General features: G+C 36.0%; 1 protein-coding gene across 2 annotated transcripts in view; it reads left to right on the top strand.

Annotated features, from left to right (window-relative positions):
* The window catches only part of LOC115440903 (steroid receptor seven-up, isoforms B/C), a 93,779-nt gene extending 75,997 nt beyond the window's left edge, over nt 1-17,782 (top strand). For both annotated transcript variants that reach the window (XM_030165409.2, XM_030165407.2), the window contains exon 4: nt 15,991-17,782. In XM_030165409.2, coding sequence (XP_030021269.1) covers nt 15,991-16,265 — 275 coding nt within the window. In that variant the 3' untranslated portion in view covers nt 16,266-17,782. The remainder of the gene's footprint in view (nt 1-15,990) is intronic.
* Nucleotides 17,783-23,686: the final 5,904 nt, after the last annotated feature.

The following is a 23,686-nucleotide window of genomic DNA, read 5'->3' as shown; positions in this document are numbered from 1 at the left end:
TGGATAGCCGTATTGTCATCAGGCAAGGGCTGGCTCGTCTCGTCACTGAATTATATTTAAAAAATCAGTATGTTCAGTTTTTTTTTCAATGACGCACAAATGTTTCATATAGGTAGAGGTATTAGGCCACAGCGCCACGCTGGCCTAGTATGGATTGGTAGACTTCACAGTTCACACACCATCTAAATTCCTATAGGGAACTTCTCAGGTATTCTTCTCAGGTTTTCTCACTATGTTTCCCTTCACCGTTAAAAACCTGTACAATGAACATACAATAAGTAAGCCCCTTAAGTCGGTATTGACTTAATATTTCCAAAACCGCGTCATCACAAAAATCACTACCCACCATGTCAAGCGCATAAAAACCCCGAGTGCGCTAATCGAGCCGTCAAATTGGGTTTTCAACGTTTAAGCTTATTCTGTGAAAATGCTGAGTTGCGCTGACACCCCACGCCGGCGAGCCCGGGGCGTCGCCATTTTCCTTTTTTTTCCACCGTGTCGCAATTCTATTACTTTTAATACCTACCCGCATTGACTATCGGTACGGTTGGACGCGATCCACTTTTTTTATTAATTGAATTGTACGCTTTTTATGGACTGTTGGTTGATAGAGTCGAGTTTAGTTGAAACTAAAGAGAATCTGGAGTTTGTGGTTTTTATCTGGAATTTCAGTAAGCTTCTTAAAATTTAATAAAATAATTCCGCCATGTAAAAAAATGCACGCTATCGTGTTACAAAAATATGAATGGAAGGATAAAAAAGGTTTTAATTTGACGTTATTAAAGTTCAATTTACCTAAACCGTTACTTGTCGCTGAAGACGCGTACCCGTATAATAAACACCGAGGTCTATTAATAAAATCAGCCGACCACGAAGTCACGCGCCGTTCATTCATGAATACGAAATAAAATCTTTTCCAAATTTAAAAAATGTAACCACACTTCTTTGCACTTACCTCTATTGCGTGATCGGACGCAACCACCTGACTTTCGATGGCCATAGAGTCTTTTTTCCTTCAATTTTATTTTTTTAACTCAGAAAATTTCGAAGAGTTATTTAATGTAGCAGGTTTTTACGGCTATGAGTATTTTCCAACTATTAATTTTAACTATTCTACGCCTATTAAAAAAAATATCTCTAAAATCACCATTGCTATTGAAAAATTTTTGAATTCAGAACTATAATTCTTAGTTCGAATCAGACGTTCCATTTTTAAATAATTAAAGCACAACCCTAATGAGGGTAGGTTTGCGGTCATGTTACGCCACGCGTCGCACAAAAGAGTTCGGGGTCCCTCAGGCCACACTTATTGTGAAGTCCCCTTTTAACTATCGATTTTATCAGTGTTATATCATTTTACACTCGGGATGAGATTAGTGGATATCAAAATTTCATTGAATAACAATGTGGGTTTGTAAAAAAATAAAAAAACGGTATTTGATTTATCTAAAGAGTTTTATTGATTGTAATCATTGAGGAATGGTAAACTTTTATGTAAGTAATACAATTATATTTTATGAGCCAATGATAAAGGTCACAGTTACTCGGTGGATGCAAGCCGCTTCTACCAGGGCGATCGGGAAATCTTTAGAGAAGACCTATATTTAGCAGTGGTCTTCCCGAAATTGATAAATGAGTCAATGCAAATTGGTCCTTATAAACCTCGATTTTCCTACCACTGACAACCGAACCCACTAACCAAACCCCAACAATATTAAACGTAAAAAAGGCATAAAACGCGTACTAGAACACGCATATCACAATGGACAGGACTTCGCCAGAGCGCTCGATTCAGTCGGTGGCTTTTTGAACTGGGATTTTTTCACTTCATTCGTCCGTCGTGTGGGCGGGCTTTATTTGCACCCCGTCAGCGGGTTAGGGTTGATGGACGGCTTTCGATGGTTATGTACTATTTTTGTTTGGTAAAATGACCAGTATGTAGAAGACCAGAAGAGGAACTAATAAGAATATGAGGAATTATGATTTATCGTTTGTGATAGCTGATATGGATTCTAAATTTTAACGTGATTTCTCAATATTAATATTTTCCAAATATTCTACCATGAGTCTAACAATTTAGATTTCACTGGTCATGTCTCACACCTCTCGTTCTCATCATTGAACCAATATTACCTGTCAATTTCCCTTCACTGTTTCTCCTACCTGTTCATGTCCCGCTCCGAGTTGTCTGACCCATAAACTTATTCACAAATGCTTAATATTTGGCTTAATTTTCCTAACAAACTGCCTGCTTAATGTCAACCTTGTTAACGCGACCAATCTTTATTACTTTATACTCTATATGTACTTTAATAATTCAACAGTAAAATAATGGTACCATGTTTATTATTGTTCCTTATATCCTCGTGTATTTTTTTATTCTGTGCTGTGGCAGCCCTGTGACGAGCATTAGTTTTCCAACTCGGACACGAGCCGTCCTCCCGTTTGGTGTACGAGCAGATCCACGTCCAAACGTTTAGTATTATGCGCCCTTACAGCACACAATATTGTTACTCCACTCTTCATCATGAATACTCTTATAGTCTGTAGATTTTTGTATATAAGTACAATTTACTTTTTAAAAAATCAGAGGTAAACAGCAACATACTTGTATAGTCTTGAATAAAATATGCTCAAAATTAAAATGTAGGAATTTATTACCTTAATTTGTAGCCAAAATATTTCCGTCAGCAATTCCAAACATATTCCAAAACTATTCTCTCGAACTCAAATCTACATTACATTGAATCGTAGATGCTTATCTCAGCTTTTATGTGCGTTTAAACAATAAACATTTTATTAGTAAATTTGATCTCAATATCTTAAGAGGAGTCTTTTACCGTCGATAACGATCTGAAGCACGTGGGCACACAATGACTCGCTGTACCAAGTGCCGCGATATCCACACGAAGTGACATTGTCAAGAGGTATCGGCGATGTCAAGTGCGCACTGATCTTGGCGGAACACCGCTAGCGCCCTCTGCGCCGGCTCTAGTGCGTGATTAAACCGCGAAATGTCAAAGTGCAAAGATCGGCCCTTTGTTTCGGGACGCGGCCCTTGTACGTCACTCACTGTTTAGTGCTCTGATATATTCATTCATCAAAAACGCGCTGGCGGCGTGTGTTGCGCGGTTATTAAAACTTGCAGGGTTACGTGTTATATTATTTACAAAGAGCACGGTAAATTAAAATTTAAATGCCAATACGGGTACAGGTTCAGTGACACAGAGGGTACAATAAGTTAAATGTTCTGATGAATTCGGACATTCGTTCCCCATTCCAGACCAATTACGATGGCAGACCAATCAATCAACTCATGATCAAACCGCGTGACATTTTATGATTTTGTTCCCGCAAAATATCGAAGGTATTCGTTTTCAATTAAAAACGATTTTTATTCTGTTTATGGAATTTCTAAGCTCATAATCCTATCAACTCTTATCCTAAAACCCATCTATATTCAACGTATCATAATCGCTCGCCCTCGGTCCGGGAGTGAGTGTCAATCTTTCGTTTTTCCGCAACAAGCCGCGGTCAGCGCCCTTTGTTATTCAAATGTAACGCTATGGCCAGATGGGCACGGGGATGTAATTAACTCATGTGTTTTTTAAATGTACCTTTTAAAACGCCTAAAATGTCTTTATGAGTGGATTTTGTGTTTTGTTAAACGTTTTCGAGTTAATTGTTAAATTTTGAATTGAAATGGTTAATGAATATATGATTTACTGATAAAATTATAACTCGTTTTAACAATTTTGAATGGTTAATGAATGAGTCTGATTTACTGATAAAATTATAACTAGTTTTAAATATTTGTAAAAACTACTTTACGTCGTTAAGCGGTGGTATTGTGGGTGGTCAAGTGTTGTATTCTTTAATGTAAATTCAAGTATGTAAATTAAAATTGTATGTCGCAGAATAAAATATACTAAGAAATCTAAAGAATTTTTTACATTCTACAAGTCTATAGTTCATAAACTGAAACAAGAATTTCTTAAGAAACCGATAGATTTTCCCATGCATAGTGATTTAAACGCATTTTAAATTTTATATCATAGTGGAATTGTGGACTAGCAGGTGATTTACTCCGTCGTTAGTCCTGGCTAATTCTTCCGCGTTCCATATCTCGGCTCGTGCTATCTCCCTCGCGCGGGCCGAGTTTACGACGTCATTAAGGTTATCAACAATACGCCGCTGCGAGATCACGGCGTTCGGATGCTTCGGGTACGCACACTGGCGATTTTTAGTTGCAATTAACAAGAGCTGTTGTATATTTCAACATTACAATTTGCAAATTACACGTAATAAATATTCTAGATATAACTAAAATTTTGTGAAAATATATTAAATAGTAGTACATACTATATACGATACAAAGAAATCCTTGCAAACTTATATTACCAATGCACCTAGGAAAAAAGAATAAAAAATAACATTTATTCCCAACCGACTTATTTTAAAATTGCCACGAGACTAGCGAGAAACGTCAAAAAATAATTATTACCCTATATGTACTGAATTGCAAAAACACTAATTGAAATGTAACACTAACAAAATTTTCCAAAATCGCCATTGCAACTAAAAATCGACAGTGTGCGGCGGCCTTTAGCCTAGAAAACCTCGCGCGCGTGGGGTTGTGTGGAATCTCATAAGTTTATGGATTTTCGATAGCACCTCAGTGTTACATTAGACGCGATTAGTGGCAATTTGTATGCGCCCCGTATCTTAAAGATAAAAGCTCAAATATTAAAAACATCTACGACTAATTAATTGTGGACGGAACGGTTAGTATGAGATTATAAACGTCTTTTGAAAAGTTAATGGTGGTTTGATTGCGGTTATATATTTATAACTTCCTTTATAGCGGTATCTTGATAACTATACCGGGTCATTGTTTCAATTCAGTTTTTTAATTAGCAACCTTTTTAGTGTCGAATATGCAATTCGAATACTGCCAGTGTAACTACTGGACATAATAGGAGTTGTATCTCATGTCTCAGGAAGGCGAGCGCAGTGGAATACCGAACAATACTTTGTAATTCAAGGTGTTGGATGGTGTTTCTAGTGATACCGGTCGTATCGCTTACCATCAGGCGGACGGCAGGATCGTCTCGTCATTCAAAGCAATAAAAAATACTTCGTAATAGGGTATTATAATATGAGTCTTTAGAGTTGTAAATTTCAATCGTTATAAATATTTGCGCCTAAAGTTAACATAAATTATCGTGCCTTATGAATTACGCGCCATTAATATTTAAGAAACGGCGGTACCTCCCAAGCCCTTACAATTGGGCACTCCCAGCAAATACCTCCAATCAACTATCGATTGATATCCCGAACTTTCCCACAATCGAAAAGTAAAGCTCCGTGCACAGGCACGTGACCGCATTCCGGCGCGATACGAGTTCGCGTGTCTGACACCTGACTGGATGCTATTATGCCGACGTTAACCGCCTCGGACCCCGCTATCAGTGACACTCTGACACCGCCACTGTTCTGAGCCCTGACATTATGCCCCACTTAGAAACAGCCGCTCTGTATTGTTCTTTTGTGCTATGATTGCTAGTGTTTGTTTGTTCGGATTCCGCTTTTTAAATTGACGAGTTAAACTGTGACACTGAATGTCAATTGGTTTCTTATAGAATAGTGTACTTATAGTTATTAAAATAATAAAGCTCCCATTCGAGATAGTTTCTAGTTTAAAACCTCTTAAAAATGTTTTCCGATATTTAGCGTCCACATAAATACACAAGCAACTAACCGTAGCTTCTTAAAGCCATTATAAAATAAGGAAACAGCGGCCGTCGGTTTACGGTAACTCTAGCCGCTTCGGTAGCTAGTATTTTTGTAAGGTCGTAAAGCTGGCCGGCGAGCGGCGACCGGCCGGGCCGGTAGCGCCTCCCGCCGCGTTCTTTATGTCGCGCGATCGTGCGATAATCGCGCGCGAATATATCGTGTGCACACACCTTTAGTGTTGTGTTTCACACCGGAACTCTGCAGTTTAATTTGTTACACCCGTTTTAGGTAATGTAATACCGTGGATGTGATTGGTTCGCATAGTTCGTACAACATATTGGTATCCAGTTTAGAATTTATATTGGCGTTTCATTGCTATTTGGTTTATATTAGTTATAGCGAGTATTTATAGGTTTGTTCATTCAGAATTTTAGTTACTCTTTATACGATTATGTTTAAAAAAGTTTCATAGATATACTTTTGAAGACACCTATTGCACTTACCTCATTTCTTTTATTTCTGTCTACTCATATACTATCAGCTGTGGTATCAGAATAGATGTTGGTAAATGGAAGCTAGCAAATTACGCCCCGTCACTAAAATATTTTACATTTATAAACTACAATAGCACGTGGCGACGTCAAATAATCACAGCGGGACGTTGGACGAAAAAACCATTGTGCAAATGACAAAAACCTATTTACAAACAGTCGCGCGCCCGCCCACTCAAAAGGTGTTTATTTAAAAATTCTCTACACACAATACGCGAGACACATTTTTGTCACTTTTCGCGCCATTTAATGCTATTTCAAACTGATGCCAACATGAATCTACAATTGAATTTATTCCGTCAATCGATATTCAACTTTAAACCTTGATTTTAAAGTTGTATTATAATTTTAAATGATTCCGATCAGCAATTCTAAGTTTGTATTTCGATAATGCTGGCCGTTTCTTTTTTTTTTAATTTGGACACGTGTTTATGGACGTTCAATTTGTGCCTATTGTGAATGTTAGAAATCTTTTCTATTTATTACTTTTCTATGCTGTTGTATGAGCCATAATAGCTTTCTTTCTTATGTTAAACTGTTATCTGTTACTCAATATCTACAAGAAAACACCAGGCGTGTTTTGTTGGTTTTAGCTCTTGAGTCGATTTGAATATAGCGGTTGAGAGTGTTTATTCTTTGATTTCATTTATTTTTTGAAGACGAATTGATTGATACTCAAAATTTCTTTGATCGATTTTTCCAATTGACACAACTAAGTATTAATTATTAATACTTAGTTTTGTCAATTGGAAAAATCTTTTACTGAATATCATTTATTCCGAAAACTATTCTAACCTTCGAACTAAAACCAAACATCATTCTTACACTCACCTCTTTTATCCTCAATGGGGTAGGCAGAGGCGCAACTGATGCACCCACTTTTCGCCGTATTATATTTTCCATGTAATAGGAGTCGAGCCTATCGCCATATCGAACATAAGTTCTAAACTCCAAACCGATACTGACTAGAAAAACTCAACATGACTTCACTTTCCAACAGAAAAATTAAACCCGACTTTAGCACTGCAGTCTTTAATACAACTACACCACCAAAACAATTTCAAAACGTAATTTCTAAATCCAAAATTCCTGTGTAAACAAACCAAGAATCCCAAGCAACGCCTGGAGAAATAAGCATAAACATCTCGATAAGGAAGGGTGTCGTGATGTATCCGAACAACAAACGGTTCTATTGTGAATTTGTTTCTAGTTCCGATCTTCAATTGTAAGAAGCTACGATACTGATCAAGACCGCGTCCCGAAAACAGTTCGCGATTATCTCGTTATTGAACGTTTGTTATTAGCTCATAGATGTATATTATTATATATTATTGTTCTCAAATCTTAGAAGGTATCGTACGGATTAGTATTCGGGACGTTGTGCCTTTTCTAGGAATGGTTAAATCGAATAAAAATGTAGCCCGTTTGGGGTATTGTGTGATTTTATAAGTGATTTTGTTGATGTATCTATAAATAATAAGACAATTTGTAAACATAGAAAATTTCCTAGGTCCATTGTTATTTAAAAAAAATCATCAGTTATTTACAAATATATATTTTACTAGCTTTTTCGCGTTTGCCCACGTGAATAAGTTTTCGTTGATAAATGTCCCGCTATATATTTTCTTGGGATATAAAGCTTATAAACTTTCCAAGGTCTTAAACTATTTCCATACCAAATTTCATCAAAATCCATTCAGCAGATTTTGAGAAAATCGATAAAATACAGACAGCTTTTGGAGACTTTTATAATATGTATAGATGTACAGTAAAACACGCTTAATCCAGCTAAACCTTTAATTTCAAATACCGTCTTCCCAACCGCTGACACTCCTTAGCCTAAAAAAATCATCCCCAAAAAAAAGATACTCGTGAACGCGTCAGTTATAATAAGATTCGGCCGTCATAAAGAACTATTATGTCCGTGCGTCTTTGTTTGGTAATCTGATTCATTCCGAACTAAGCAAACATCTGCCTGACCCGCCTACGTGTGCATTGTATTTGGAATTTATTTTGTTATTTAAACAGTTGATGCGAATGGCTAGTTTCGGCCAGTTTTTCGTGTTACAAGATGTTGGGACAAATAAGATGCTAAAATTGTTTAAGATTTTAATTGATTTCAAATTATTACTATAAATGGGAAAAAACGTAGTTCATTACGCTGTTAGTGTAAATGGCTAGTTTTGGCCAGTTTTTGATGTTATCACAAATAAGACACTATAATTGTTTAAGATTTTAATTGGTTTCAAATCATTACATTAGAAGGGAAAAGTCACTCGCCTGGCAAGCGGTATAACCGTCCTTAGACAGAAGCAATATCACCTTTAACCTTGCGAAGCACAGCATAGCGTTGTATCGCGCTTGTCATCTTAAGTCAATAGACCGCACGTCCCACAATACTCAATTACCCAGGCTACATTTACATTCCAAACTAAACAAGGCGATGCGTGCACTGTCGGACAGATTAGCGATAGAAATAGACTAACCGTGGTGATGAGTGACAGTTTAAGTATTACGTAAGCACTAAAATGGCGGCCTATGGTTTGCTTAATGTCGATGATATGGAGAGGAAGGGAGGGGCGTCTTAACAATGATTAAGTCAGCAATATTTGTTTAAGAAATTTAAACAGATTTTGTAAACATTATACTTACCTACCTATGCTAACGTAAGTATGGGAAAGATAATTACCTTTGCTTTGCTGACAAGGGGAACGTGTGGGTAAAAAATACAAAAAATTTACTTACATATTTAAACAGCCCCCTTAATACCCATATACAGTCCCATGCAAGAATACCTACCAGCACGTGAATGATGTCAGTCAGCCATAAACGCAGTTAAACGAATTCAAAACTTCAAAACGTTTCTACACATCAACTTTAATCGAAATATTATAATAATAACAATAATATCAGCCCTGTATTATATGCTTGTCCACTGCTGAGCACGGGCCTCCTCTACTACTGAGAGGGATTAGGCCTTAGTCCATCGAAATATTCGTTTTCCTTAATCCAAAATAAACTTAGTGAAGAACACAGATTATTGATATCGATACAAAAGTTTCAAAGTCGATTTGAAATTTCGAATTTATTCATCTATTATTGTGGCTGATTATATTTTAGAAAAATAACAATCATAAATCTATAAGTGTTTATTGCAGGACAAAGGCCTCCACTAAACTTTCTCTATCTCCAAACGTTAACTCTTCCGAAAGACATCCCTTCGTTCACGGGAGTCAAAAACACTTGATTCATAGCATTAAACACCCGCATGAACCGTTTAATAAGCGACAATTATTTTATTTTCATAAATAATAGAGCCCAGCGAATGAATGCGGGCCATCGATTGAACTCTCTTTATCACCCTTTACCCGAACTGTAATGAACAATAATGGAATTTGTAATGGTTCGCGGCGAATGGGGATGAATGTGGGATTGGTGTAAAAAACCTTTTTACAATGAAAAGACGAGGAAGCTGCTCGTCTCGTAAGCAGCAATAATAACACCATGTCTGACTTATTCAATAAGTTGATGAGTGCAGTGTAATGCCAATCGGTGGTTTGTAATACAATTCAATTTTATATTTATTATTATTATTTTGTAACTAAATAACATGTGCGTGTCACCTAATTTGAATAAGTTGTATACACTTCTATTTGGATTCTGATCCATTAGTTCCACTGTAATGTAATTTAGATAATTATTGTCAGTAATCTGTTTAGTGTATCTTTATAAATAAATAAATAAATTCAGATGTTGTTACTAGCTGAGCAGTTACCCTACCATCAGAGCGACTTACGCGTCGTTATTTAGGACTGCTACATACATCACGTTAGTACGATTTTATAGATCGAAATCATCACACCTACATATCGCCAACAAGCATCCCACAATAGGAAACAAACCTTAAGCATACCACTGCGAGATGGGGGATTATTTTGTATGCAAGCGAATGGATAGTGTGCTCAAGTCGTTTGCCGGTTATGAATAGGGCGAGAGAGTTTACCAATAATATCAATACGGTAAATTGCAGCGTCTCGATGGCGCCAGACCAGAGCCTCGTGATGAGTCTTCATTACCAACGATGGAGCATTGATTCATCGGGTCAAATCTGTTGACACCAATACTATTTGTTCGTACGATCGGTCCTTGCAAGCGATCTGATTCGTTTAGATTTTTTTATATTGTTAATGTGAAGAGAGATTTGATATTCATTCATTCTTGTAGTAACAGATAAAAAAAATACCAGCAAACCTGACAGTTTGTTCAAATTTCGATGGTATATAAATTCTGCCAAACTGCATTAGGCCAATGTGGTGGACTAAGGCCTAAACTCTCAGTGATGCAGGCCCACGCCAGCAACACAATAGTTTAATGAGTTAGAATACCATTATTAAAGAATTTATACTTATAAACACATCTAATTGATATTAACGGGAATAATTGGATAAAAAAGCTTAAAAACGAATTCGCTATAAAAATTATAAAAGTCACAGAAAAGCAGACTGTATTTATTCGCATATTTGGAATAGGCTTTTACCTTATTTGCAAACCGCAGCGATGTTACCTTTCTGTAAACAAGCAAAATGATTGTGTGATCCGCAAATATTTGTCAGTCTGGCTTTTGGCATACCCTTCCTAGTGGAGGGCGATGCTTGTATCGAATATATAGAAATTTATAATAACCTATTTAATATTTATATTATCTAGCGTAGTTGTACTGCATGTGCGGTACGGCAGCTCTCTGAAGTCCTGGGTTTGAATCCCGGGTCGGGCAAAGTAATATTTGGGTTTTAATGCCATAAATATATCAGCCTGGAGTCTGAAATTTGTGCTCGATATGGCGACAGGCTTGCCCCCTCAAATCATAGTACGGAACACACTTGGCGAAAAGTGGGTGCCCTGGCTGCCCCTTAGCATACCCTGGGGATAAATGCGTGATGTCCGTTTAATACCTATTTAACATGTTTAAAAAGACAACTCAGTAATCAAAGATTTCCGCCAACATCCACCACAACAACTCCTGTAAGTCAGAGTGAGCAGTGGCACACATTTTATGACACCAAGCGCTGAAGCATGACGAATCTCAAGGAACACTAATCTATCTTTATCTGGCAACAAAATGAATCAAATAGAAGGTAGGGAGTTAGAAATGTTAATTGTCCCCTTCTCTACATAACAAAGCGAGAGACAATATAATGAACTAAGTTGGCATTTTAACCTCAAGTATAGGGACGTTTACAGCTAGAGCCAAGCCAGGTTACTCAGAAAAAATGTTTTGGTGTTTTCAACCTTATAGTAATAGAAGGACAATAGTAACTTCACTTTTGATAACATAAAGAAAATCGCAGCGTTTTCTGTGAAACTTTGTACATCACATTCGATAGAGGAAAATACTAAATATAAACAGATAGTGCATTCATCAACAGTAAATTTATCTGAGTGATATACAGAATAATCAAAGTAATCGTCTACATTTTGATTCAGAAGAACAGTTACATCAGAGTGTGGTAGAGGCAATTAAACATTTAAAGATTCCACCTAATTGTCATTTTCCATGTAACAGATAAAATTATAATTCTCTTTATTTACTTATTTATGAAAGGACCTTCAACGAAGGACACACGACATAAATCTATAACATTCATATAAAAATATGATCCATGAAATTCATAAATCAAAATCTGCCATCTCCTTTAACATTCCACAACATCAGAGCACTAATTCTAAACCTACGTCTCCATTGAAGCAGCCCATTCAATTATCGTCATCACGAGCATTGTTTACCGGCCAGCATTGGGGTCGTATCAATTAAAATATATTACATTGTTACGCCGGCCGGCTGGCGAGGGTTAATTGCTATTGGGCCGTCTCAGGCTGATCTTTGGTCTTGAAGACCGTTGTCGTACACCTTTCGATTTGATCGCTGGAAGGTTAAGATCGCATGCCCCTAAGGTAGCGTCAATAGTCTTGTTTGTTTTCATTAAAACCGTTTTTTTATCTGTGGTTTTCGAAATTCAAATATAGAATTTAGGTAAATGAAACCACAAATTTTAGCAAACGGCGCCTTACCAAAGAGAAAGAAAACAAATAACTTTGTGGTTAATTGTGGTGGTTAAATTGTTTAAGAGCGTTAACCGCAATAAAGAGCCTAAAGTAATATGAAGACCTATTCTACTATTTATGGAAAATAGCAGAGGTTTCTCTCAGAATGACGTGTGGGTAGACTTCATACAGCCAAATAGACAGTTCATCTCTTCCTATCATTATCAGTCACTTCTCTTACACTAATTTCTTACAAGCAACTAACATAACTAAAAGTTCGACAACTAACTAATTATCATGACTTAAACATGCACGAATAAGAGACGTAAACTCTTTGCGGAAATGACCATTAAAACTTGCAAAAACATGCTCAAAATGCAATCAAATGTAACCCCTAACTCTAGATAGTACAATTCAAACTCCCATACACAGTCAATAAGGCCTGATATCCTTAATTTTAAGACGTAATACGTATCAATTATCTGAGTTGGTAAGACAGCTGTCGCCAGCGAGTACAATTAGCACAAGTGAACACAATTACAGTAGCACCCACGATTGCGTCACCGACGCGCGTGTACTGTAAATTAAAATTGATCGTTTGTATTAAAGATGAATGAAAAAGGTTATAAAAGATGACGGCATTGTAGTATTTTACTGTCACTGACAATTATAGGAGTGGCTGTGATGCCTCTTTTGGGTTCCAATGCTGGCCAATTTCGTGGCTTCACATGAGTAACGTCTGCTATACAACCAGTAGAACTGCAATTAATCTGACTGGCGAAACACATCCTTACAAACTTCATCATATCATTTGGACAACGTTATGTTCATTTGAAGACGTTTCCATACTTTTATTTCAATGCAGGTTCAGTGCAATCACTCTGCATTGAATTGGCGAGAAGTGAAATTTTCCGAAAGGTTAGCTAACACAATATATAGGAACTAATATGCATACAAGTAAATGAGGTCTGCTTATCGTTCTAATGATATTAAGATTCTATATAAAGGGAACCCAGCAGGATTCGGGTTATATCCACCCTTCGCTACTACAATACTAAGAAAATAATCAGTCCACTATATTCATAGATAGAACTCTTCATTCTACATTAAGTATCAATTTTTACCGAGAACATTAAATAGACGTCACGAAATCGATGTTATTATAAACATTGCTAAGATAAAATCAATTTACTGGTCATTCAGTGAACGACTGATATCACTTACATTGTCATTTTTCGTTCACGTGCAATTGACTTAATAGATTTCTTATGTTTACGCGAATATTAGATATTAAAAGTGAAGACTTCGAAACATCGGGAGAAAATTAAAATATAAAACTGCGATTAAAATACGAAAAATAGTTTAATTTTGCAATGACTTAATATAATTAATTTTGCTAATTTATAACTCTTGGTATTTCTTAGTGAATAAATCTTGCATCAAAATATTTTACATCACACTAAAATTACTTGTAAAACCGCCTAATTGATTTCATGAACTGTTATAAAGTCGAAGTAAATCATTTTATAATTTAATAATATTTTAAAACCACTATTACGTAATGATTTCTTATGTTTACGCGAATTACTTATATTTTAATTATCTCCTGATTCAGACAGTCTGCCCGTGACCATGAAAGCTGCAGTCTTCGAAACATCGGGAGAAAATAATAATATAAATAGCCGCGATTAAATTCATAAAAAGTTTAATTTCAACCACCTCTTACGTCATACTATCGAGCGTGTACAAAAATTTATATTAAAAATTATAACCACTTACATCCATTTACGTTGCTAACATCAGATAACGTAACCAAATGGACATTAATGCCGTAACCGCCTCTTGTAACTAGGTTAATTTTTAATTACACGTACACGGAGTACTCTGTCAATTATAATATACCATCTGGATAGATCACGAGAAGGAACTAGAATAGACGAGTGGATGCGCAAGCCGAAGCTGGACTGACAGTTATTTCATTTTTATATGCTCAAAAACTCGCGGTTAACAAATTATAAAATATAATATTATATTAATTGGTTTCTCAAAACACAAGCTCAGCCTAATTTGAGTACCTCTAGCAAATATCTTCTTTACCTTTCTTTTATTTAGATAAACATTTTTTTTTTTTTTCAATTATAGTAAATGAAAAAACCCTTAAAAAAGTTGTATTTTAAATTGCATTTCAAGTGTTCTTATCAGGCATGGGAGTCCATCTCTTATCTCATCGCTAAAATACAATTCGGCAGTCTTATTAAAACAACGCAAGATTTACTAACAAAATTCAAACAACAAAACCGACTTACCCAAAGATTATGAAATGGCACGTCTCAGAATCCTTTCCGGCATTAGCGAGACCCCAAAATAAAAACGTATAAACATAATAGCCCGTGAACAGTCACAGGCCTTCTTAATGCGATTAAGACCCCTGTGCCCCGGCCCTAGACATTAATATTTTTTATTATTATACAAGGAAGAAATGGCGCGCTAAACAAAACCGTCATTATGATAGGAAACAGATGCGCAGATGTGCATTGTGTACGGCTAATTACGCTGATCTGGGTAGTGGACAAGGATTCATTGAGTAAGGAAGTTGTTCAGCCTCATTGGTCTAATATCAGCGAATATTAAACATTCTTTTAGAATTATTTGAATTTCGAATCAGCCAGTTACTCGTACCTATTCCATTTTCAAATTTTCTTTACGTAACGTATGCTATTTTTGACATTTCAAATGTTAAACCTTTTTGTTTTTAATTCAAATATACCTTGATATTTTGAAACATAAAGTCCCATAAACTCAAACCACACCGCAAATATAAATAAAATAATGTCGTAAGTCAATAAATTGTTAACACAATAAACGTATAATACGTATGAGAAACGGTTTCCTTTGCGAGCCATGATGGGAGTTAACACTGCCTCGCTAATTACTGACAGACGACACACCTATAGGCCCATAGTTGTTATGTAAGCTTCTGGTTTCTATTTCGTAATGTTACTTATATTTACCTTTCTTTCTTTGGTCTATAGTCTATGGCTAGTATACGCATTTTATCTCTATATAAAATTATTGAAGCTATAAATGATTCACAAAAACTTTGTATTACGGTTACAGTTATCCTTGTATCCATCGGAAAAACGTTTGCTGCCTTATTTGACAAATTTCTATACACTATGTAATTTGCACTGTAACAGTTGAATAACAAAATTAACAATAAAGTGCATGGTACCAAATATGGGCTGGATGACATTCATGAACTTAGATGATATTGATGAACTCAACCCTTTACTGCGAGATGGATACATTCATTTCCTAGAGTAGTAAATGTAAGATACTTTATTTGGCTATAACGAAACCTAATCTAATCTATTTGTATTTTTAATATGTACATTCTACCCGGTAAAGGGAAAGAGTGATCATTATGATGTTAAATGTAGCAAACATTTTTCTGTAACATTAAACTGTTTTGAATGTCGTCGTTACATTAACTATGGCTATTGGGAAGAGAATTAAAAAATAAAAGGACATTTTAAAATGAAAAAATTAACATTGCTTTCGATAAACTATATTCATTGTTTTAGAAATTTAAATTTTAATCATACAATAGTTTAAGTGCAAAATTTGATAACAAGTCTTAACGTATTTTTTTGTTTCACAGATGCGTGCGGTCTATCAGACGTGTCACACATAGAGAGCCTGCAGGAGAAGTCCCAGTGCGCACTAGAAGAATACTGCAGGAGTCAGTACCCCAACCAGCCCACGAGGTTTGGGAAGCTACTCCTCCGACTGCCCTCGCTAAGGACCGTCAGCTCACAAGTCATAGAGCAGCTATTCTTCGTGCGGCTGGTGGGGAAGACGCCCATCGAGACCCTCATCAGGGACATGCTGCTCTCAGGGAGTTCGTTCTCATGGCCGTACATGGCGACCATGTGACACACGATGTGGAGGCAGCTGGCGGCGGCATGATCCACGCCCTACGGCTTCCCGCCGTATCTGCCGAGCCAGCGGTTCGACCCGTTCCAGAGGTACCAGCGTGAGATGCCGCAGCCAGAGGACGCGGTGACGTCATCGAGCGAGTTCCAAGAGAACACGGACGCGAGCAGCGAGTACTTCGGGTCGAGGAGCAGAGAAAGCGAGAGAGCCGATCCATGTCCCACTTTCGACCCGGTGTCGGCGTTCTACGCGCCCAAGTCGACCGACAGCCAGGAGGTGTTCGACGTGGCGACGACTAGCGAGCCGCCGAAGAATTCGCAGAAGACGTCGCTCATGATCGACAATCTGCTGAACATCCGCCAGGAGTCGTGCTCCATCCCGGACATGAAGTGACATTACAGTTTAGTGGGGTCAGTAGTGTTGTTAGTTCAAGATTTTTGTTCCTCTGTAAAAATATTAGAATAGATGTTAATATTTAATTGTAAATAAAATGTTTTTATTGTAAATGAGTAGTTAAGTACGGAAGCGTTTTCTACGAGTGCGATGGATGGAGAATGATTTTTATTCCAATTTTTTCCTCGTCAATGCCAACGTAGGTTTAAGATAAAACAATTATGTAAAAAGCAATCCCAGTTTACAGAACGCAATAAGTTTGTACATGAGTCGTGCAATGTTGGTGTGTAGTTATATGTATAGACGTAAATTAATGAATTTGTTTGGAATCTTTTTTATTTTTATATAAAACGACGCTGCTTTTGAATGAGGGAAAACTATCTTTTTGGGTATCGTAAACATTTTACGGAATAAAGTTGTTTCTGCTCCTTATTTAAAACTAGCATCGTTTCTATGTTTTTTTTTCAACTGGTGCTCTTTACTTCATATTATTTGTACAATTCCGTAAAGCATTTATCATGAAAGAATATAGTACGTAACGTACAAAATTTAGTGGACTTAAAGTGTTATAAATTATTTATACCCTGTGTGGTTTATTTTTTAAATTAGTGGGATACGTACAATTAATTTATGGTTATATTTTTGGTGCTTATTCAACCATGTTGACAAACTATTTTTGTTAAATATTTAATCGTATAACTTTGCTACTGTAAATAGACTTATATTGAATTATCCATAAAGCCTAATTTCCAAAATAGCGTTCAAGCAATTTAAAATTAATTTATTCATCTATTTTAACGCATGTCAGTTTAAGCACCAAAAATAAATCATTAACGACAATTTATTTAGTTTTATGTTTAAATGTCACAAATTTAAGCATTTCCTGTAATATGCAACTGAAAGTTATTCGACGGACAGTGCCGCGATTTTAGACCTTAAATGTAATTTAATAAGGTTGAAAATGGGCATTTTTATGGTCAAACTTTCAAAAGAGAAGCAATGTATTTATTCGATTACAAAATGTACAGTAACGATGTAAAATAGTCGGTGTGTACGAGAAATGTATGGAGTTGTATAAAAAATTAATGATAATGAGGAATAAAAGATGTCTCTCTGGATTTTCATAATTTTGTTTTATTATACATTAATTTAACGCCAAATTGTCTTGAAGAAATAAGGGAACTTCGACTAAAGATACTTTTCAATATTATATTAAAGTAAATTGGAACTGCGATAAGAAAAATGTATTAAAACAATCATTAAAGTAAATTACTATGTAACAACATAGACTGATGCTATTTGATTTCATTTGCACCGTTCAATGTTGTTCAAATTTAAACCTACAGACTAAAGCCATAAGTGTCAATGTTACTATATCAATCCGGCAGTCTGGTAGTAAATAATTGCAAATCAAATATTTAAAAATAGAACAACACAATAAATTATTATAAAGCGGGGTGAATACTATAATAGGAAGAAAGGAAAATTAAGATCAGAATATTTTTAAATAAAGAAATTTCATCTATCTAAAAGGTAATTTAGGTAAAATATATATATTAGATACAAAACATAGTATGAAATAACCTAAAAATAATTGTTAGTAAAATTAAGATTTTAAGTTAAGTTACTATAATCCGTTTTCAATGAACTATCCAATCACACAATCTTAATCTTTAATCCGAACCCTAGACCAATTATAACCCCAATCAAAACACTGAAAAAATCACAGGAGACCAAAATTCGCTATTTCGATTGGTTGAACGATTATTGCAGTTAGTTTAGTTTAAAAACCAGACTGCTTTCAAATAAAAAAAGAATTTTCCAAATTGCTTGATAAGTGCCTGAGTTCTGAGATAACAAACATTAAAAAAAAAACTACAAAAAACTCATCGAATTAAGAATCTATTCCTTATTTGAAATCAATTAAAAAGTAATTTTAAACATGTCAAAAAATTCAACTTGTCCACGCGATTTATTTAAATAATGATGGGGTTTATTAAAATCGTCAGTAACTCCAGGAATAAATCTGATAAAAATTCCGTCTCTTTTTACCCTATGATAGTCACTACGTTTGACGGTTTGTAAATCTGGTATCAGAAACGAGTGTAGCGTGCTCGACCGTATATCCACGCGCAGGTGCGTATCCCCGCCCACGTGTGGGAACTGATTCAAACCAATCAAACCAAAACATACCAAAGTCTAAATGTAAACAAATAGTAGTTAAATAATGACGTCATTAGGACCTGTCAAATACAAGAATATACTTACTTAACTGAAAACTTTGTACCTAGATAGATAAGTATCTATACTAATATTATAAAGATTAAGAGTTTGTTTGTTTGAACGCGATAATCTCAGGAAGCTATATTCCTCCTGAGTGCTATGGGCTACTTTTAATCCGGGGATAATATTTATACCGAAAAAACTTTCACGCGTGAGAAGCTGCAGGCAAAAGCTAGTATAGAGATACATTACCGGCATAACTATGTCAAGTATTGAGTGATAATCATATCTTGTCAGTCGACTCTCTATCTGGACTCACTTTGCTTACCATCATGTGTAGTGGGGTCGTGATGCCGTGCACCTATGAAAAAAAAACAGTAGAACAGAGATGCAACAAATGAGAAGGACATTAAAAATATTATTCATTTAAATATCTTCAATAGAACTTAAACACCTTTCATAATTTTAACAATTTAGATACCTAAAGAAAGCGATAAAAAATCCCCTTATACCATCCGTGAAACATATCTACACATACGTTATCAGAATATGATGTATCAACTAATACATCATATCCTTTATTATCCTGGATTAACTGAATCCTTCACAGTATCTGTCTTAAAACATGGTCATTATCAGTTAACCCTTCGTAGCATTTGAGCTGCGCGTGAGAGTGTGCAAGGAACCGCGGTAGGTACGTGGCACGCGATGACGCCCTCGTCAGAACCCAAAACTGATTTAACAACGCGAATTAATTGCTAATTCGATATTAAATGACCGATAAATCAATTATATTTATTTCATTTAACGAATGATTTATATATTGTTGAATGTTTAAATAATTTAATAACAGAAGCTACAACTACCGTTGCCTTAATTTAAATTATTTAAAAATGGAACGAAATCAATGCTCATATCTATGCTATAAGAATTAAAAATAAAACATAAACTTTTTTATTTTATGGCAAACAGTTATTTGTAAAAAATATTGTCTCTTAATCAGTCCACTCTAATGAAATCCGATAGGATTAATTTAAAAACACGTTTTTTAATTAAAGTAGATATTAACAAATCTGTGAAAGATAATGTCTTTGTTTGGTACTAATTGTGTGATAATTTAAGAGGGACATGTTCGCTGGATCCCGCTGTGCGACAATGTAAGACGATCTCACATTTCAATAAAACTACTAATTTATAGACAAAGAGATCAATTAAGAGAATCATCTTTCATATTAATTTCTTAATTTTTATAAAACTAATACAGGAATCATTTCAAATATTTTAGTAGATTTTTAGAGATTTATTGATTGAATTTGCAATTTCAAAGAATATATATTGTTTTAATTGTCGCTAAAGCCGTTCAGTTCTAGCTACTTCATTAAAATTTAAATCAATAGGAAAAAACATTATCTTAGAAAGAACACTAATAATTTACAAAATATAAGTTTTATTGAAACACTGCAAATATTTATGAAAAATGTTAAGATTATACCACTCATACTGTGTTTTGAGACATCTTTAAACAAACTATAAAAAACCTAATATTTATAGACTATAATTTCATACAAGAATTTAAAATAATATCCAAAAATTTAATGATTATTCAAAATCAAAATGAATATCAACACCGTCAAATCAAATCACCATTATGACAACGGAAGAGTATTTATCCGGACACCTGCGAGGGTAGTTCTACGGGAATGTCCGATAGGGGTCGTGGGAACTTGTCAATAACGAGGTGACATGATTAAATGTTTATAATATATAAGACATGTAACAGATCTTTTATTTGGCTTCTGTTTTAAAAATGTAATTAATTACAAAAATTATCATATCAAGATAAGAAAGTAAATTGGTGTCTTAATTTCGCTTCTTTCGAGGGAGAGATTGCGTTTATGTCGATCCGTTGATATATAAACAATGATAAAACATGGCACGTCTTGCCATCTCAAGGATAACCATATCCAAGTTCTATGTTGAGGGACTCCTTTTTCCGCACTTAGCCCGTAGTAGGTCGGGGCGTTGTGCGTGAATCCGTGGTATGGGGGCATTTAAAGAATTCTACGATGGTATCTCTTGCCCGTCGTAAGAAATGACTAAAAGGGGGGTAGTATGGCCGCGTAGCAGCTTCAGTTCGACAAATGATGCCGAAGATAGAGGACCTTTGAACACCAGAGATAAGCCGCGTGGTGGCATTGTACAGAGACAGGTCCGGCAAATTCGGAAGCACCCTCGACCCTCCGGAACCATTTCACGTGCGCAGAACCAGGCCAGCGCAGGCTTTAGTTGGTGTGACGGCATAATTGGTAGAAACCCAACCTTGAGAATGACATCTGTGTCGGAAGGCCGATGAGTTAGACATAACCATTCTTCCGCTCCCCAGGTTCCAGATTTCCAGAACATGGACTTTTAATACGGAAAAAAAATGTAATCATATCCACATTTCGTCAGCAATATCAAATATCATCACATGGTAAGCGTGTCATTTGCCTAACAAAATTCCAAACTCCGGTCTATCAATATACTTTGACCAAAATAACGAATCCAAAACTTCAGTTGCAATCAGTCAGCACAATGCAACCAACACCGCAACACTATCCTGTCAGATAGAAAATAATCAGCAGTTATATCAAAAACAAATAATAAAATAAAAACATAAAACTAAGCAGGTGGTACAATCAGTGCAGCCTGTAGTGCAGAAGTCGTCAACCGTCGGTCACGCACCGTGCTCCTTTTGTGGACACTTCTTCCGCCAGTTGGAGCTATTAGCCCGTAACACGCGCCTTTAGCGGATGTCCTCGTTGGTAATAACACAATAAATATAGAAAGTGATAACAATTTACATAGTTAAATAACAGTTACAACTCATTTGCCAGAATAAAGTCTATTATTCTGTAACTTTCATAAAACATACATGTTAAGTTATAAATGAATTATGTACTCTGTTTCCTTTATAAAACATTGGTTCACACGACACCGCATAAAATACAATCGCGACATTAAATACTTATGTATTTCCTCAACATTTAATATATACTTGAGCTAATAACACTTCGCTGGCTTTCCTCATACCATCCTGTTCAATATTTTCAGCATGCCGCGAGTTTTCAGCCAGCTAGGGCGGTGGGCGTGGCAGAGGTCGCCCAATGGGGCCGGAGGTCGCGACCCCCGACCTCCGGGTTACGATAGGTAAGCGTGAACCCGCGCAAACTCCTTAACAGTTCGCACGATTGATTCGTGCCTAAGGTTTGACGCCCCTGACTTCTATAGCTGCGTACCTATACGAAGTGTTAGACTGTTATTTATAAATCTACGTTAATTATATTATTCGGATCTGAAATATGGGTAGATGGCGGGACGAGTTACACAAGAGGGCCGGCAACGACTGGATGCATAAAGCAGCATAGCTCTGTGGCGTACTTTGAGAGAGGCCTATGTCCAGCAGTGGACTGCAACGGGCTGATGATGATCTGAAAAACTAATATCGGTCCAAACGTCAACATATACATTATACAGGGTCATTTTGACATCGCGTTACTAAATGAAACCACATACTTATCTACTTGGAAATAACACTATAATAAGCTACTTGAGCCGTAGATGTAAAATAAAAAAAGTGTAAATTTCGAACAAAATAGATATTAATAAAAAGTAATTTTATTTTTACGCGCCCTAAAGCTACTACTACTCTAAGAGAATTGGTTGCAGTGGCAACATCATACTTTCAGTCAGAAATACACCTACGCACGTCATATTCGCATTAAACTACGAAATGATTAAAAAATCAGAAAAGTAAAACCATTATTTTTGGTCGAAATAATAGTTATTAATGGATGATTTTTGGCACAATGTCAGTAAAGGTGAAGAGGAGTATGTTGTTTCATTAAGTAACGCAATGTCAAAATGACCCAGTATACGTCTATCTTAGCTAATCGAGTGCATTATAACAGTTTACTTAAAACTCCCATAGGACATCGGTACTGGTCATTTGGTTAGTGTGATATTTATGAAAGTATATCTGTCAGTGATTCTTTTTATATTAATAAAAATAGCTTCAGTTCCTCACGATATATATTTTTTTTTATATTGACACGTCCAAGTGACCCCACAGCACCTGATGGTAAGTAGACTGGAGTCCAATAGAATGTCTGATGAGAGATGACTACTCCTCGACAGTCAATACAATTATGCCGGCCTGTTGGAACCGGATATACACAGGCTGTTCCCGGAACGCGACATACACGTGGGCCACTATGGCGGGTTTTAACACCTTGTGTACTGTGGTCGCTATCCGGACGGATATATCCTTCCACCAGCGAATTATTAGCTACCAGCAGCAAGTGATTTCATTTCATTTCATGTCTTTAGACTGCTTTGGTGCCGTAGTTGTTTGCGTCCCCGGTACTACACTACATTGAGGTCCCAAATTAGAATTCTGGGTCGAGCAGTAATATTGAATTTTCTTGCACAGTATCAGCCCGGAGTATGGAATTTACGGCCGATATGACGATAGGCTCGATCATTATCACATCACGGGACGGAACACACTTGGCGAAAAATTGGTGTCCTACTTGCACTTCTGCCTCCCTAATAGCTTCGGGAATAAAGGCGTGATGAGTTATGTTAATACCCTTAAAAAGGAGAAATTCAAATTAAAATAATAGCTAATTATGAAATAGTAGCTAATTAAGGAGTCACTACAATCCGCTGTTTTTCTACTAACTTAACTTTTTTATTTCAAAAAAACAAAGCGTAACCAGGTACCTCACGGGTCAAACAAAAGGGCGTAATGTCACATAGCGTCT

This window comes from Manduca sexta, chromosome 8 (assembly GCF_014839805.1).
Source record: "Manduca sexta isolate Smith_Timp_Sample1 chromosome 8, JHU_Msex_v1.0, whole genome shotgun sequence".
NCBI classification, from domain to species: Eukaryota; Metazoa; Arthropoda; class Insecta; order Lepidoptera; family Sphingidae; genus Manduca; species Manduca sexta.
Note: the sequence above shows the minus strand (reverse complement) of the source record. Positions and strands in the feature narration are given on the sequence as shown.